Source organism: Somniosus microcephalus, chromosome 5 (genome assembly GCF_052327205.1).
Source record: "Somniosus microcephalus isolate GS21.2 chromosome 5, FLI_Smic_1.0, whole genome shotgun sequence".
NCBI classification, from domain to species: Eukaryota; Metazoa; Chordata; class Chondrichthyes; order Squaliformes; family Somniosidae; genus Somniosus; species Somniosus microcephalus.
Window position 1 is genome coordinate 263798653 of NC_140991.1, and position 18948 is coordinate 263817600.

The following is an 18948-nucleotide window of genomic DNA, read 5'->3' on the forward strand; positions in this document are numbered from 1 at the left end:
TTGGGAAGACCAAAGCCATTGTCTTTGGTCCCCACCACAAACTCCATCCCTCTCCCTGGCCACTGAACCAGACAGTTCACAACCCTGATGTCCTTTTTGACCAAGCTGAGCTTCCCAGCCTATAATCCTCTCCATTACTAGAATCGCTTAATTCCACCTCCGTAAAATCACCTGTCTCCGTCTCTGCCTCAACTCATCATCTGCTGAAATCCTCCTCCCTGCCTTTGTTACCGCTAGACTAGACTAGACTATTTCAATGCTCTCCTGGCTGGCCACCCACCTTGCAACCCCTGTAAATTTGAGCTTATCCAAAATTCTGCTGCCTGTATCCTGACTCACACCCAGTCCCGGCCACCCATCACCTTTGTGCTCCTGGTCCAGCAGTACCTCAATTTAAAAATTCTCATCCTTGTGCCAATTCCTCCATGGCTTTGCGCCCCTGCAACTCTTCCCCAATCTGTGCCAATTCTGGCTTTTTGTGCATCCCTGATTTTAATCACTCCATTGTTGGCAGCTGTGCCTTCAGCGCCTAAGCCCTGGAATTCCCTCCCTAAACCTCTCTACCTCTTCCACTTCTTTTAAGACACTTCTTAAAACCTACTACTTTGACCAAGCTTTTGGTCACCTGTCACAACATCTCTATGGTCAATGTCAAATTTTGTTTGATAATGCTCCTGTGAAGCGCTTTGGGACGTTTTACTATGTTAAAGGCACTATATAAATGCAAGTTGCTGGTGTAAGGGAATATATACCAGGGTAGTAGGTGAGGGTGTCTAAAGCCTGTACCCTTAATACACCCGTCTCATGACCATTACTTCAAGGTGGTCACCTCCTGCCTGGTCAAGCTCCTGGGATTAAGGAGGTATATTTCAGGGACCAGATAGCTGTTAGCAACTCCAAGATCCATAAGTAACACCAAGGCAGACTCTTGCTACTCAGTTAGGATTAAACTATACATCCGGAAGTGTTTTGGTAGTACAAGATTGCTCCGAAGCGTCCGAAACTAGGTCCCATAGAGGGTGAATCCGAAAGTAGTCGAGACTGATGAGAAAACACATGTTTCTTGTAAACTCAAGACCTGCTAAATGGTTATCTATTCAAGTTCTTGATCAAGCTGCAAAAAGCCAGTCACTAAAGGTCAAATAACAAAACCTTCTACCAGAGCTGGACTCTGGCAATGCTGAATCTCAAGTAACAGCCATGGAGCTCTCCAAAGTATGCATTCTTCTTCCACAGCTAGCTAAATTCCTAGGTACACCGCTCAAACCATGTCAATTTGAAGTTTTCCTTGATATTCAAGACCTTTAGGTGTTGGATAGTCAGAATGCTATCCTTTTGGTGGCAAGCAGCAAGAGTAAAAATTTGACCTGCTCAGAGGGTTCCTTCTCTACATCTTAGAGAACCAATAATTTTCATGGCTCTAATGCCAACAGTTCTTGTATTAAGCATTGCTGTGCTATAAAAATGACTTCTTTGAAACTGGGAGAACCTCCTGTAAAATGAAAAGGGCAGCTGTGCAACAGTCAGCCACACCCAAACATCCAATAACAGGAGGTCCCGAAAATCATTCTCTACCTGTAACTTTTCTAGTCTTCAATGTGCAATGGCATACACCTGCTCAAATGCAACATCGCTACATCAAGACTTGCTTTCTTTCAGCCTTTTCAACTAGACTGCAACTCTGCTATCGCTGCCTGTTTAGACAGTTCACAAGAATGAAATTGAATCACTCATTTCTCTTTCCAACATGGAGGTCTCCTTTGACTTCTGGTTCCTCCAAGGTGTCTTTATAGACAATTGGGGAAGGCAATTCTTCTTGTGGCTATTTTCTAACAATGATGGACACTTGTTGAATTTGGACCATGCTTCTGAAAATCATCCCAATAACCAACACAAGAATAATAGGAATAGTTGGTTGTTAAAGACCCACAACACTGGATACAGTTCTTGAAACTGGGCAATAGGATCAACCACAGCCAAAAACAGTTTCAAGTGGAGGAAAGCCACCCAAGGCTAACCCTCGATTGCTCAAATCTGAATGCAGACTTAAGTACATTCAACTCAGTTAAAATGGGAAACAAGTAAAACTTGTGAAAACATTTACAGAACACCTGAAAAGCTATTATAATTTAAGAAAATTAGTAATTCTATCAAGTTAACCTAGCCTAGCAGAGAACTTTCCTTTGCACCAACACAAAGTATGAATTTGGCCAATACCCATTGTGCATTAGAGTGCCATGTGAGAATATCCTCAATTGAGCATTTTACTGAACATTATACAAATAGGTAGAGTAAGCTCGCTCTGACAGGTGTTGGAGAAGTTATGTAGATGCTTGTAAAACTTCATCGTTCACGTTAGGCAACTCAGATTTAAATACTCTTGTAATTCTGAAAGGGACTGCTGATACATTGCAGTTAGTCATGCACAAATTAAAACTCACCCAATGAACTGAAACTAAAAAACTTTACCCATTTTAAAATGCGAACAGAAAATTAATGTAAAATGTTGAAATTTACCCCAGATCCCATTATAGAACTGTTCCTAGACTTCAGTCTGGAACCAGTTAACATGCTGATGATTTTACCCTAATCAGTTTCAGTTGCAACTTTTTTTTACTTTTCTCCATAATTAATTCATTCATATCATTCAAATTTATGAATCAAACCGTAAATACCAGATTAGAGTACTGAACACCTACCTCTTTCACAGTGTTCTTGACAAAATCTTTTTTGTCAGAGAGGTCATAATCTGGATAGCTGGCAAACACCTAAAAAAGAAAAAAAATTGACAAGTGCTAAAGAACAGTATACTAGAAATATTATAATAGAAAACAAAGATATGCCCTTATTTTATTAAGCAGAAATCATAACTTCGAGGAGAGGGGTGAAGGTGCCATTCAGCATATTCACATTCCTCTGCAAAGTGCTGAGCACGCAGTTAATTAGAAAGTACAAAGAAGTCTTTACACACATACATAAATTGTAATCTGATGAATATGCACTGAACTCGCTGCTCTTTTGTATGACCATTTTCCCGTCCACATCAATCCATAGTATCAGTTTCCTCATAGTATTTCGGCAAATGGATATATACAGGGATGCACAGTTTTGCCCTCACCTCCATGACTCAGGAAGCAAGCAGTATATATGCAAGAACTGACAATACTTCCATGTAGTTACTTCCCCTTATAACTACTCCAGTTTCTCATTTGGGGAATGTAAAATCTCAAATGCATAATGCAAAGAATGAGGGTCACTGGCAAGCAATCTTAGTTTGCTCACAGATCAGCACTCCTTGCACTCTTTTAGCAGGGTGCACCATCCTACATCAGAGAAGCCACACAAACAATAAGAAATGGACTGCTACCTTAAGTTTTACTCGCAATAATATTAGGGTCTTGTGGAAGACCTCGCCGACAAGCTTGTAATTACCAGTAGCCAAAAATTGAAGCTTTTTCTTTGACCACTTGCCTTTCCAAACTGGGGATTTGTTCCCCACCCCCAAAACAACTACAGATGATCAACCTTCCTTCGGAGATTGAAAACATTTAGGCCAGCACAGCTTCAGCCCAGCTAGTCTTCGCTGACCTTTGTGCTGTTTCATGGTCACATTAGCAGAATTGTTGATGTTACTCATTCTAATGCTTTAAAATGAGGTGGTGAATTTGCAGCAGCAGTTGCTGCAATAATCATGGATACTGATCTACAGGAAACTTTCTGATATCCGGCACTGACGGGACCGAGCTGGTGCCGTAACATCAAAAGTGACGGACATACCAGAGTTAATGTTTAAACATACGGAACTGAGAAGCTCCGTGTGAATCAACAAACCCTGTTGCTTAGCAACAGCTTCAAAACAGTCAGCTGCAAGCGTCTGTAGCTGAAGCTGTTGCTATAGCTACAGACCTTGCAGTGCCTGACTGGGGAAAAAAAAAGCAACGAGAACTAAAAAAAACGGCTCCTGATTTTTGCCGTTAGATCGAGTATTCCGGACATATAACCTCCGGATAAACCAAAGTTTCCTGTACCTGAAATTCTAAATATTCCATTATCAAAACCCTTTAAATCAACTCACAAGCCTCACCTATGCTCATATGTACTAGATCATAAAGCAAAAACCATCACAATGCATAGCTCATTTGCACAACAGATGCAGTTCTTTAAAATAAATATTTCTATGAAAACCCTTTAAGGGGTGCAAATTTCTGAAATAGCTCAAGATGGAAACAAATTTCAGTTGATGACGCACTCAACATGTCAAGTGCAGAAAACCTGGATTTTGTAGTTTCCTTTGCATAGATCGTATTTGAAAATTTGACTTTTACAGTAATAGATTTAGGAAAAGAACCGGAATACAAGAACCGAAATACAATGTGAAAATGATTGCCTGCAATGGTTTGGGAACGGAGGACAAGCATGTTGATTTGAAAGAATAATCAGGACGGGTGGAGTTGAATAATATACGCCGAACATTTCTTAATGTAAAGACTCATTTTCTTAAACAAAATCAAGTTAATTTAGCAGAGAACTCTCCTTTGCACCAACACAAAGTAGGTTGATACCAATCACACATTATAATACCTTCAAAATCAGCACACTGCATTCGATCAATAACTATATAATGGAATGCCCATTACTGCCATCTGTCAGGATTTTCCCCAGGATAAAGGCTTGCAGGAGACATCACCTCTTTGCACAACTTTTTGTTACTTGTGTTTCACGTCTTCTTGGTGAATAAACCCACGTGTTGGACTCATTATCTGTATTCCACTTATCATGGTTCTTGATTTTAAAAAGGTATTGCAAGATGCAATCTGGGTGTTCTCAATTGTACCAATTTCCATATCTACAGTGGGGGTTTTACACACTTTCAAATATTGAGATCATTTAAATAGACTAAAAGCCCAAGCTTTCTTTTCTTCAGTACTAGGCTAAAGTTTTCTGATATAATACAAAGAACCATTGCCTCAGATTCAGATCAAGTTCAAACTAATTGTGCATGTAACATTAAAAAAAAATCACCTTTTTGCAGATTTGTTTCATTGTGACTTCTTCCAAGTTTGCATCAACCAACAATTTCATGACTGTTTCCTTCAATTCGTCATCTGTAGGTGGTTTTTTAAGTTTCTTAATCAGAGGTTCATCATCTGAACTGTCTTCTGATTCGCTTTCTAAGAAACAATGACAAGATGCAGTACAATGTTTCAAACAAAACAGATCTCTGAACGCAATTATATGCTTCATTTTAGAGCATTTTTGTTAAACTGCTAAACATCTCTGATGTACTTGGTAATACACTTTTCAAAAACCTACCTGCCATAACTGGGCAACTTTAACCAGGTATCAAGCTCCTTAAGTTGACTTTTTGGAAAGGGAATGAGGTATGGGAGCTCATAGTTGATTAATGAGCAGAACTGGTTGTACTCTTAAGTGTAGCATCAGCCATTCCTAGTATTAATGACTAGCTAAAGTACGAAGCATTCTGCATGTAAATTTTTTTAACAAATATAGTGGAAAGTAATCACATACACTAGTATTAGCCACAGACATGGATTATTTACCATTTGGATTATTTAAAAAGGAACATTCTAGAGGCAGGGGGCAAAGAGAACAGTCTCAATTACAATGTCAGTCATTTTATCTTTTCTGTATTTATTTCCTGCCTCTTCTAATATCCTCTAACATACACGGAGATGCACAAACTCTTCCTCCTCCCCATTACCTCAATAGTAAAATGAGATTTGCCAACACCATTGTGTGTAACTAACCACTGAAAAATCCAGGTCAATTCAGCAATGGACTTTTCCAGCAAATGAATGCCTTGTATGTCTCTCTCTACACTCTGGCTACGATCCAAAGGCAGTCACAGGCTCCAATTTGTTCCTTTCCAACCCATGCGAACAGGCCAAAGGTCTGTCACTAACAGTTATTAAGTTGTAGCAGCATAATAGTTTATTTTAAAATTAAGAATGCACAAACCTGGTGTTCAATTTCCATATATAATGGTACTAGAGAGTACAAAACATCTGAAACTGTTGCTGGGCAGCTGGTTAGGAGTGTGATTTCCCCATGGAATTAGAATTTACTCCACGCCATACCAGTGACACTTTGCAGCACTAGAACAGTTCATACATTTTTTAAGTTCTTCAGGTTTTAAAACAGTCTTTTTACCTTACAGAGTAAGATTTCTACTTCCCTACAAAATAGCCTCCACATGCTCCATTTTCAGTAGAGTTTAGATTGTGCAAGTGAGAGGTAATCCTGAGCATTACAATTTGAGAAATTATTTCTTAAATCAGGCTATAAAGGAGAATACCATTCACCTGATTGCAACAATCACTATCGTTAATTAATTGCTATAAAAGGGAGACAAACGAAGGACAAAAGCACTCGCCTCCCACGAGTGGGTTGACCAGATAACTCACAATAACACTAGCCCATGTGTCAGCATATATATGGTCTAATTTTTCACTACACACAGGGAATCTTACTGGAAAGTTGTATTTGCACAGTGAGGTTCCTTGCCACTGGTGTGTACTCAGAAAATTTACACCATAATCAGTTTCTACCACATTGCACAATTCAAATGGATGTTAATTTTAAAAAGGTACTGATCAGTGAAGTTATTTCTCTCAAAGCCATTTATTCCCAATTTATGGAATAGTTCCTGGAAACAACATTCTTGCCTATAGCATAATGTTGTCACAATGGTGTATTAGTTCTCTAGCATTTTACTCTTAAATAGGAAAACTCCATGAAGATGGTGTATAGCATCCTTCTACACTAATCCTTTCCCCCCTACACCATTTTAGTTTGTGTAAAATGATATTTAAAAAAGTTTTACTTACTCACGGCTAGCCTCCCAATCGAAGCCACCTTTTTAACGCCACTTCCCAGGTCTAGGGAACAAAATTACATTAAATGGGAACTGGGTGGTGCAGCAAGTTATAATTGTCTTTTTACTTATGGGATCTGGATTCAAGTTCCAGCCCAGCCTAAAGGGGGGAAAAAAGTCTCTCTCTCGTCAGCTGTAAACATATGGGGCAGTTTCAATTCAGTTCTTAGTGGAAGCACTGCATGAGAAAATTGGGAAATTTACTGGTGCAGTAGAAGACACTCTTCAGAGGTCAGGGCTGAGGCCATGCACAAGTTTTATTCTGTATTTAACCTACTATAAACCTGATGCCAACATTGAATAAAAATTATGGGGAAAGGTTCTGCTCCCCAGTATCAACATATTTCACTTTGACGAGAACAAAATACATTTAAAAAAATCCTTTATTAAAAAGGTCTACAACAGTGAGCTTAGGGTGTGTATCCAGGTCTTCAGTTTTAAGGAAAATATTACAACGTTCTATACGAGAGAGAGTGTGCGAGTGTATCAGCTACTAGAGATAGTTACCATGGTTTTAGAAGCTGCAGATCATGCCTCAGTAACTTGGGAGTTATTTTGAGGATGTGACGAAAACAGTGAAGAAAAGCAGGGGAGTTTTTCCAGGGTCCTAGCCAACATTTCTCCCTCAAACATCATCAAAAATCTATTATTTGGTCATTCATTTATTGTTTGTTAAACTCACTATTAGATAATTACTTATGTACTTACCCTTCTTGGCAGAAGCTGCAGTTTTCTTTGCAGTGCTACTGTCAGCTTTTTTCACATTTGTTGCTTTAGTATTTTGGCCCTTCTTGCCTTTAGGCACAGCTTTTGGGGTGGATTTTTCTTTTTTAGTCACTTTCTTAGGTGGCTGAAAAAAAATTGAACCGATATTCTCAATGCTTTCTTAAATATTCAGTGCCAGTGGAAGCTTGTCCCATTGTGCGCTTTAGGACTACTGTAAAATGCTTTCTAATAAAACTACATGGAACTGTGGATATTTTCAATTATCCATCATAATTAAAAAGTAATTGTACAGTTCACCATTTGGACTGAATTAATACAAAGATTCAACAGGTAAGAGTCCTGACCAATTTAAAAAGGAACAGTGTTCCTTAACTGGCATTACCTGAAAATAACTAGTTTCACCAGTTAAAAATGTAAGAAATAGCAGTACAGGAAACTCTCTATTTACCGGCACCTAAATAACCGGAAATCTCTGTTAACCGGCAAAATTCAGGAGTAGGTTCAGTTAAGTTTTACTTCATATTAGTGGCCTGTTCCTGGAACTGTGGCTGGGTTCCTGCACCTGTTGCTAAGCAACAGGGACGCTTGGATCTTGTGGTCGGAGTTCCTGCACCTGTTGCTAAGCAACAGGGATGCTTGGATCTTGTGGTCGGAGTTCCTGCACCTGTTGCTAAACAACAGGGACGCTTGGATCTTGTGGTCGGAGTTCCTGCACCTGTTGCTAAACAACAGGGATGCTTGGATCTTGTGGTCGGAGTTCCTGCACCTGTTGCTAAACAACAGGGAAGCCTGAATTTGTTGCTGTGTACGGAGCTCTTGTTCCTTTTACTATACCTCTCTGTAATCCGGACTTTTTGATAAACCGGCACCACGCCGGTCCCGTTGGTGCCGGATAAAAAAAAAGTTTCCTGTACTATCCGGACATGGCCAGTATGGAGTCTAGGCAGACTGCATTACAGCTTAAGCTGCAGTCTGACTTTATTCCCTCTACAGTGACTGATATGAAGTAAGCCCGTCCGTTGGTTGTTCCAGCTAATTATGAACATGAAAAGAGCGGCAAAACTGGCAGGATGATCACAGATAGATATAAATGAGGAAGGCCACTCAGCCCATTCCCAATCATTTCATCCAATAGTTTCTTCAATGTTTTTAAGGGTTTTGCGCCACTGTCTTGCCCAAAAGTCCATTCCATGTAGGTCAATACTAAAAACAAGTCTCCATGTTAATCACTACTAAAAAGAAAGTTCCGACATCACTCTTAAATTTGACTTTTGCAGCTTGAACCTGTGCCTCTCGACATGATTTAACCTATTCTGGATTTACCTATTCTAAACTGTTTACTATGGTCTCCTTCTGTGGGGTGCAGTGCTGGTATAATTAAATATACCATAACGCTTCTCTTCAGGATTTATAATTGTAGTTGTCCTCAAAATAAAAGCTCATGATTTGCATGATTTCTCCAAACAGCCCAAATCATGACTTCAACATTTATCTTTGGTATCGGTGCCCTTTTTCTCCATAACTAAAGAGCTCAAAGGACTAATAGGTGGGACTAAAGAAATCTGAACCAAAATTACAGCAACATTTAGGTGATCAATGGGCTAATTTTTCACCACAGAAATGAAATTTCAACAAAATTCAGATCTCCTTTCAATATCCCATGTTTTATTAGAAAAATGAAACACACCAACATGTCAATACTCAGAGGGTCGTGTGATAACTGTTTTTAAAATTTCAGTCATACTTATGCATTAGACGACAGGTCAGCTAAACTGTGGAAATAAAAGCCGCATCATAGACAATGTTCCGTTTGATTATTTGGGGGTGCGCGGCCCATTCAAAATGCCTTGCATGCGCGGTTTTTCCTATTTAAAAGCCAGTGAGCTGGCTGCACAGGAGCTGCACAGCATTGCGTGGCCGTGCAGCTTAAAGGGAACATTGATCATAGGTCTCCTCTCTAACTTTGCATATATACAAACATGAGTATATACACATATAATCCATGTAAAGACAAAGATATCATGAGGAACAATGTACCTAGATTCAGAAGGATTTGGACCTTCTAGGTTAGTGAGCCAATAGGTGGCAGATATAATTTAATATAGATGAGCGTAAAAATATTTAGATTTATTTACATAAGCATAAAAATAAAAAGTACAGGAACAGGAAGCCAATTGTCAGAGATATATTAAATGGAATAATACAGTATGATCAGGACAGAGATCCATAATCCTGCATGATGGAAAGTGCAGATAATCATACGTCTCCAAATCATACTGCTGATTTTTTCCCCTCTCACCACAGTTCACTGCAGCAGCACCAGCTCTTCTGATCCTGCTGGCAAAAGCAGCTGATCTGGCTCACCACTTCCCCACACCCCAAGCTCAAAGCACACTCATCTCAAATGGACGTACAGGAAACTGTGTGTTATCCGGAGGCTAAGTGTCCAGCAAGCTCGAGCCACCGGCAAAAATCAGGAGCCGTTTTGTTAGGTTTTTTTTCTTCTCGTGGCTTTTTTTTCCAACAGTCAGGCTCTGGAAAGTCTCTCTGAAGCTGTTGCTAAGCTACAGAGATGCTTCCAAGGTACGGGCCGACTGTTTAGAAGCTGTTGCTAAGCAAGTGTTTGTTGTCAGATACGGAGATGAAAAGCTCCGTATGCTTCAACATTAATGCTGGTGGGAACGGCAACAGCTCGGTCCCGTCGGTGCCGGATAGCACAAAGTTTCCTGTAGTTGGTACTAAAGTGACTAGTGGCAATAATGTTGTAATGAACACAGTAACCAGAACAAAGACTACTGCTTTCAGCATGGTCACTGTAGTAGTGCACAAGACCAAGGCGACTGCCCATTAAAATATGGAGATAACCAAGGCTACGTCTCAAGGTGTTGCAAGGGCACCATATGAAAAGTGGAGTGGATGCTGCCTTGAGCGCAGAGGCATTTGTGGAAATTTAAGGAAACTTGAGGAAAATTTATTGAGGTTGTGCTGGAGTCTTTTTTTGGAAAAAGGTTTGGAGGTGATGTAAAGGTTTTCAAAATTACAAAGTAAATTGACAAAACTAATACAAGCAAATGGTGAGCGGTTCAAATATCAGAGACAAGTTAAAAGTGATGAGGAACTTTTTCACCAAAGAGTAGTAGAGTTAAGAGGTTGGAATAGCTTACCAGGGAAGTATAAATGGGTTGGAGAGACAATGAGTACATTTCTATAGAGGGGAAGGATTGAGGAGTATGGCGAGAAGACAGCTAAATTATATTCATCGCTGGGGAAAAAAGGGATGGGACTATTGGGCTCAAGTGTCTTTTCCTCTTTCTATGTTCTTAAAACAGAATTCATCACTTTTAAAGTACGTACATCTTAGCTTAAAGACTGGCTCATCTTTATATTACAGATCCATCTGCTGTACAGATATCTTAAAAAGAGATTTGTTAATTCCTGTAAATCAAAACACATACATTAAGTGGCCAAGAAATGCCTGGTACAAACCTCCACTTCTTCCTCCACATCACTTTCATCTGAAGATTTTTCCTTTTCTTTCTTTTCCTCTTCACTGCTGGACTCATCTGTGAGAATCTCATCTAAAGCTGCAGCCTTGGATTTCTTCTTGGACCCAGAGCTGCTGCGCTCTTTCTTTCCACCCTTTTGACGCTTCTTTTTAGGCTTTGGTAATGACTGCCAAATATATTTAAACACAATATTAATTCTATAAAAAGATTTATAGAAGCATCATACCAAAAATGGGTAAGTGCTTCGACTGTTGTGTTGGCAAACTATGTAGTGCTTCCATCTGAATTAGCTAATAATGGTACAATATGTATGTTTTAAACATCACAGCACACATACCAGACAACTATTTAACAAAGATGTTGCACAACAAGATTATATAAATAACAACATACAGGTTTAGGAGTTGGTAGTTACATTTTTAGGCACTGTGCAGATGAGAAATAGGAGGGACCCAAGGTTTATCACTCTTAAATACATCAGGGAATGCTTTTTAAATGTTTAAAAAATGAAATGATTACATTCTTTTCACTGCTCGATTGCGCGGGTTCATGAAAGATTTTAAGTTTGTGATTATGCAAATGAATTTTAGCAGAAACGCAAAGCGGAACCAGAAACTCGAAACATAATGTAACCAGTGCAAGTTCAAGCACATTTTAGTCACAATTTCGCGATTGCGCCCAAAGCGGACTCTATCCCAATAGATTCTCCAAAGACAAATGAGATCCACAATCAGTTAACCTCATCTGTTTTTAGTGGTATAGATTGGGGAAGAAATGTAGATTAAGAAAGAATTGCTGACTGGGATACGAGAACTCCCTGATCTTTTGTGAAAAATGCCCTGGGATCTTAACATCCGCCTCAACGGGCAGACAGGACTTTGGTTAATGTTTCATCTGAAGGGCTATTAAAGACCAACTATTAAAAAGGACATTTTCACCTGAAAGTTTGGCTGCTTTCAGATAATTGGATGTTAGTTCTGTCTGTTAAAGTCCCAGTTACTGAGGCATATAGTTACTGTAATCACCTGATGATTGTACCAGGTGGTAACTTTCTCCAGAGCACTAGCATCAGGCAGGTGGGCTAAATCCAACAGCAAAATGCTGTTAAATAATGTAAAAAAAATAAGTCTGACTTAACAAAAAAAAAAAAATCACAAATAAAGCAGTAATGTCTCTGGCAACTTCCAATTCAGCTATAAACAGTTTAGATTGTGCAGTAAAATGTGCAGTAAAATGACTAGTCCTGTTATAATTGGTGGGTAAGTTACATACAGTGAGTTTTGCCTTATTTCAAATAAACAGCTCAGATTTCAAAATCTCTACCTTCCCAGATGCCTTGGGTTTCATCAGGAAGTTCAGAATTTTTGATACAATTTCATCTTTAGTGCCCTTTCTCTCCAGGTCCAGGACAGTACAAATCACCTTTAATACTGAAATTGGATTCCTATAATTATAGGGAACAAAAAGAAAACAAGTCATCTGAAGCAATCATGAATACACCAGTATAAGTGTTAACTCGAAGGAAAAGCACCATAAAAGCTTTAAGTACAGGAAACTTTCTGGTATCCGGCACGGACAGGACCGACCTGGTGCCGGTCCATCAACAATGCCGGATAACCAAACGCTAAGTTAAAAGATACGGAGCTCAGAGCTCCGTCTAAAGCAACAAACCCTGTCGAGCTTCAAAACAATCGGCACAACTTGCAAGCGTCTCTGTAACTTAGCAACAGCTTCAGCTACACGCTTGCACAGCCACAAATGAGTAAAAAAAAGTTTTTAAAAATGTTATCTGAACCGACTCCTGAATTTTGCCAGGGGATAGAGCATTCCGGTTATTTAGTGGCCGGTTAATCGAAAGTTTCCTGTACTAATGTTTTTTGTAAAACAAAGAGTGAGTTTTGGCCTTTTCTGCAAGATCTTGTCCAACTGGTGAAACAGACATGCTCTTGTCAAGAGATTCATATGAAAAGTATCAGCTTTCTATCACAGGCACTTATTGCATCTTGTCTATTTTTAAATTGATCCTAAATTAAGCTTTAAAAAAAAATAATTCTTGGGATATGCTGACAAGGCAGCATTTATTGGCCATTCCTAGTTGCCCCGAGGGCATTACCAGTCACCCACATAGTGTGGGACTGGAGTCACATGTTGGTCAGACTAGGTAGAGGTGGAAGGACATGACAATCCAGCAGATTTTATGATCATTTTCTCGTGCCACCTCACAAATTACTAGATTTTTGGAATCCAGTTGCACAATTCGCCATGGTGGGATGTGAACTCAGTTACTAGTCCAGTACCATAACCACTAGACTACTATGCCCTAAATCAAGCTTCTACAGAAACAGAATTTTTTTTTAAATTCTTAACATGAATGATGAGAAATAGTAGATAACCGCCCCCTCCCATTTCCCCAGATAACATCACTGCAATACATCCATTCTACAGTTTGACTAAGTAAATTAAGCACTAATCACAATCCAGACACTTATACCAGCTGAAGAAATAAAAAAGATAATTTTTTTAAAAAGACTCAAGAAAATGAAAAAATTAGAAAGTAAATCTTACAAAATTGTGCAAAGCCATATAAGAAAATAGTAAAACCAAATACCATGATTGGAGACAAAGGAGAGAAAAAAGTAATGACTATTCATTAGTGATTTTTTTTTAATAAAAGGAATATTCTAAGTATAAACCTAAACCACTCTCATGAGTGACTTAAACTGTTGATGCATTCTTCAGCATTTTTCAACAGTACTGTCTACTGGGCAAGTTATATTTTGGTATTGAAAGGGTTAAAAGCAAATCCTTTCAGTGTTTAAAATGCAGGGCAAACAAATTACTTCAGACAAAGAAAAAAGAGAGGGGTCATGTGCAAGATCACCAAGAGCTGAGAAGAAACCAGGTGGCAATAAACCAGCCCAGCCCAAGGACATTATACAATGGAGCCTTACAAGAACAGGATAAGACACAGCCACCAAGCTACACACAGCTAATGAAGTGTGAGAAAGATTTAATAAAGCTGTCAGCTAAACTTAAAGTAGTAACATAAAGAAACAAAATGGCTTGCGTAGATTATTAAAGAAGCCTCAGCCTAGCAAATATGGTCTGGCAGCCTGTAGAACCAGACGTCATAATCCAGGTGGCAGAGATAAGAAACAGAACAGAAAGAATGGGCTCAGTTACAAACGAGTTGTTGATACTGTAACCTATGACCTGCAGCCCAGTATTGCAGACCAAGAAGGGTCACGAGGGCCTAACCGCCAGAATCATTGCAGGGGAGGATTAATTAGCTATTGTATTGAAGGGGTTAAATTGAACCCTCTCAGAATTCGGACAGCCGAGGTGACCACTACTTAAGTGATGCCAGCAAAATTAAAATCAGAACAAAGGAGTGGGGTCATGTGAAAGTGACTAAAAGAAACCAGGTTGAGATAAGAAATATCACAATAAAAATTGACTTACGTAAAAAAGCAAAACTAAACAAAGAACAATGTGAGAAGCTTCGAAAAACCAAGATAAGACGCAGTTGTGGGACCAGACAGAATATGTGCGTTTTGCGTAAGCGATAAGGAATATGCTGCTTTAGCTAAAAATTGTAGACACAGCAGAATATAGGGGTCATGGGAATTTGACCTGTGACCAAAGGCATAGTAAGATGTAACTAACCTTTACTAATACTGAAAAGAATCCATGTGATCAGGTGATTATTGTAATACAATGTGATCAGGTGATTATTGTAATACAATGTGACGGTTTAGATGTGAATTTATTTTCACAACAGTTTGTTCAGCCTCCAAATAAAAATAGGACACTGCCATTATTGTAGAGTGAGAACACTTCATTGATATTTGCACTAGTCAGGTGATCTGTTCACACTCTGCTTTATACAAGGCATTAATGTGGACTGTACTGTTAGTTCACAAGATAAATATGGATGAGGTCATTAAGCTCATAATTCCAGAAAGAACCTTAGAATTCCACTATCATAGCACCCAGTTATTTCTCAAGTGATATCAGGGTTTCACCTCCATTACCCTACCCCTTAGTACACTCCATGTATTTATCATCATGTGGGAAGAACTTCCAGACATCGGTCCTATCTTTACTTTTTATTAATTTGAACCGGTGTCCCCTTGTTCTTCCCTTGCAACTAAGTTTAAAGTCATTTTCTGCCCCAACTTTTTCCATATTGTTTAACGGAGTGACTGCTGCCAACGACCAGAAGCTGCGCAGAAACGTTCTGCGCATAAATCTGTGGTGGTTTAAGTATGAATGTATAATAATAGACATATTGCATGCCTAAATCTATGGAGCTATGGGGTGGTTTAATAATGTATAACAATAGCACGAGTTGGTTTAAGTATTAATGTATGATAGTTTTGCAGGGGGAGGGTTGCAGAGATTTATCTGTACGGTGCGCAAGCTCCGTGTGAAGGGAAAGGAGAAGAAAATTAATAAAAATGGACGTTTAGTGTTTTGCCGGCGCAGAGTTTCTTTTCCTGATGTGGCTCTGTTCGGCAGTAGCAATCTCTTTTCACCATCCCCTCGCCTCCTTTCTCTCTGGAAGTGTTTTCTTTGTAATGGCAACAATATTTTCTTTTCAGTTAGTGAACAACTGAAAAAACACAAACTGTGCATACACAACTACTTCAACTTCGTTGGCAGCAGTTGCGCCATGGTTTAATATCTTGTACATGTCTTATGAAGTCAACGTTCAGGCATCTCTTTTCAAGGTGGGAAAGTCTAAGTTTCTCCAGTATCTCTACAACTCAACGGAACAACAGCCTTGCGTCTCTTCTCTGTACTGTCTTCCGAGCCTGAATGTCTCCCTTGCTTCACGGTGACCAAAACTGGACACAGTACCCAACCTGATCAGAACACTATACATTTTGAGCAGAACCTCTTCTGACTTATGGTCTACCATTTTGATTACATAGTTAGCATGGTTTTCTTTGTTGGTTACTGTGCCGCAGTGGTTGGGCATATTGAGGGTCAAATCTACTAAAATATTCACTTTTCATTTTCATTTATTGTTCGAAACTACTATGTTCTCAAACTGTTTTACCAATGCTATGTTGAGTAGCTGGAAACCACGGTCTATCCTGATCAGACCTACTCCAGTAACCCTACCTCAGCCACCAGCAGATCCAAACTCCCAGGGGGAGGAATTCATTATAGCCCAGGAATGGGCGGTAACATTAGAAAAGTTTGAGATTTAGCGCCAGGCGCTAATGAATCACGCTGCACGCAAAATTCAGTCTCATTGCACAAAGAAAGGATTGGAGCGCTAATGGCCTAGCTCAGTGGCGCTACACTCAAAGCGCGAACCAATATCAGGTGCAGTCTAATCACAAGTCATCATTGCCACAGGCTCTTTCCAGTTCTTAAAGGGGAGGTTCATTCATGCTGCAGAACCTCTTTCTCAGCATTGCTGACTGTGAATTTGTGTTAACAAGCAGGAGCAGGCCAACTCAAGCAGGTGTCACGATAACAGATCCACGCCTCAGGGAGAGAGCCCGCAGATGTTTAGACCAAGCATTGGGAGGAGTTGGTGTCCGCTGTGGAGAGACGGGGGGCGGTGCTCTACCCAGCAAGTGGCAGGAGGCCCTCGCCGCAAGTCTTCCGTGCCATGTGCAGGGAGATTGCCCAGCATGTCTTGGGCAGCACTGGGTCCCCAGAACCCCCACATAGTGCAGGAAGGAATTTAAAGATCTCACTCGGGTGGGTCAGGGTGAGTCAATGCCTCGACAAATGCTACATACCACCATCTGAACCACAGTCTGCACACACGAGCCAAAGCACCACAACCCCAGCGCTCACCCACCAACAATCTCTACCTACCAACACTCAAACCCACATCTCGCACCTTGCACATAATGACAGTTATTCAACTATGGCAGGCACAACACCCAAACACATTGCTCCACACTCACTTTCCTTTCTCTTGCAGGCCAAGGTGGCTCACAACAGGAGGGAGCAAGAGCACACAGGCAGGGATCAAGCGGACACCCACCACTGTCTGCGCTGGAAATTATTAGGTGCCAGGTGGTGGGCGCCATGGCCACTGGTGACGTTGACCCCCTTGGGGACAACAACGGTATGTTCATCCCTACTCCTTCTCACATCCAACTTCCCCCTCACCCCACAAGCCTTTCGTACTTTCCAGCTGATCATGCTGTATGCATGCATTTCTCCCTTCCTGCCCGCTCCACTCACCTTAACCCGACTATTGTGCCTTTATGCGTTCAGATAATGAGCAAGCACCTGAGCAGCCCGTCGGAGGGCACCGTTGAGAACGAGGCGGGAGATGAGGAGGAGGAAGAGCACACCGCGTCACTGCATGTCTCACCCGCAGGCACCAGCTCAGATACTGGCACTATGCGTTCTTTAGAGGCTAGCATAGTAGTGGGATCTGCACAGGGTGATGCACCGGGAACGAGTGGGCTGCAACAAGGCCAGGGGGAAAAGGGTAGCTCGGGGGCCAACTCCCCGGAGGGCGAGTTCACGCGTGGGTTCTGCTGTACAGGGTTCAGATGAGGACCTCAATGGGGAGGCCTTTAGAAGGGTGATGGGCATGCACACGGAGATCATAGATGCAATAGCAAGGGTGCCCGAGCACCTGTTGGCAACGGTAAGGAACGTGGAGGAGTCCGCCTCCAACATTGCACAAAGCTCTGCGCACACCATGGAGCCCATTCAGTCTGGGAAGGATGGTCGACTCCCAGAGAGACCGTGGCGACCAAGACCTCATGCCGCGTGTGATGGGCGATCTGGCAGCTTCCACTGGCGGAAGCAATGCAACGTCTTAGTGTTGTAATGCAGTCTATGGTTGGTGCCATCCAATCTCAGACTGCTCTCATACAGTCTCAGCTTGATGCCACACAAGCTCCGATTGCTGCCATTGTGGCTGGGTCTACCACCGTCAACCGGAGCTTTCACGGTGTCGCAGCAGGCCCGCAATCTGTGTTGCAACAGATTGCTTGGGATGCGGAGGTGCTGACCCGGGGGAGTGACAGTGGGTCAGTGGAGCAGGAACCTGCTGTCCTCTCTCAGGATGACAACATTCCTGCTCCCATCGCTGGCACTCCACCATTGCCCTTGTCGCTGCCTGTTATCCAGCCATAAGAACATAAGAAATAAGAGCAGGAGTAGGCCATATGGCCCCTGGAGTCTGCTCTGCCAATCAGTAAGATCATGGCTGATTATCAACCTCAATTCCACTTTTTTTTTTTTTTTAATTCACTTATGGGCGTCGCTGGCAATGCCAGCATTTACTGCCCATCCCTAGTTGCCCTTGAGAAGGTGGTGGTGAGCCGCCTTCTTGAACCGCTGCAGTCCGTGTGGTGAAGGTACTCCCACAGTGCTGTTAGGTAGGGAGTTCCAGGATTTTGACCCAGCGACGATGAAGGATCGGCGATATACTTCTAAGTCAGGATGGTGTGAGACTTGGAGGGGAACGTGTTCCCGTGCGCCTGCTGCCCTTGTCCTTCTAGGTGGAAGAGGTCGCGGGTTTGGGAGGTGCTGCCAAAGAAGCCATGGCGAGTTGCTGCAGTGCATCTTGTAGCTGGTACACACTGCAGGCATGGTACACCGGTGGTGGAGGGAGTGAATGTTTAAGGTGGTGGATGGGGTGCCAATCAAATGGGCTGCTTTGTCCTGGATGGTGTTGAGCTTCAAGTGTTGTTGGAGCTGCACTCATCCAGGCAAGTGGTGAGTATTCCATCACACTCCTTACTTGTGCCTTGTAGATGGTTTTGCGAAGTCAGGAGGTGAGACACTTGCCGCAGAATACTTAGCCTCTGACCTGCTCTTGTTGCCACA

The 18948-nt window shown here is 41.3% G+C and overlaps 1 protein-coding gene across 4 annotated transcripts in view; it reads right to left on the bottom strand.

Moving 5' to 3' along the window:
• Positions 1 to 18948, bottom strand: part of dek (DEK proto-oncogene) — a 66650-nt gene that overhangs the window by 7915 nt on the left and 39787 nt on the right. For 3 of the 4 annotated variants that reach the window (XM_085988915.1, XM_085988914.1, XM_085988916.1), the window contains exons 6-11: positions 12451 to 12571; positions 11108 to 11293; positions 7604 to 7745; positions 6849 to 6899; positions 5023 to 5171; positions 2700 to 2768 (exon numbers count right to left, since the gene is read on the bottom strand). In XM_085988915.1, the coding sequence (XP_085845041.1) occupies positions 2700 to 2768; positions 5023 to 5171; positions 6849 to 6899; positions 7604 to 7745; positions 11108 to 11293; positions 12451 to 12571 (718 nt within the window). The remainder of the gene's footprint in view (positions 1 to 2699; positions 2769 to 5022; positions 5172 to 6848; positions 6900 to 7603; positions 7746 to 11107; positions 11294 to 12450; positions 12572 to 18948) is intronic. The other variant, XM_085988917.1, reaches the window with a different exon arrangement.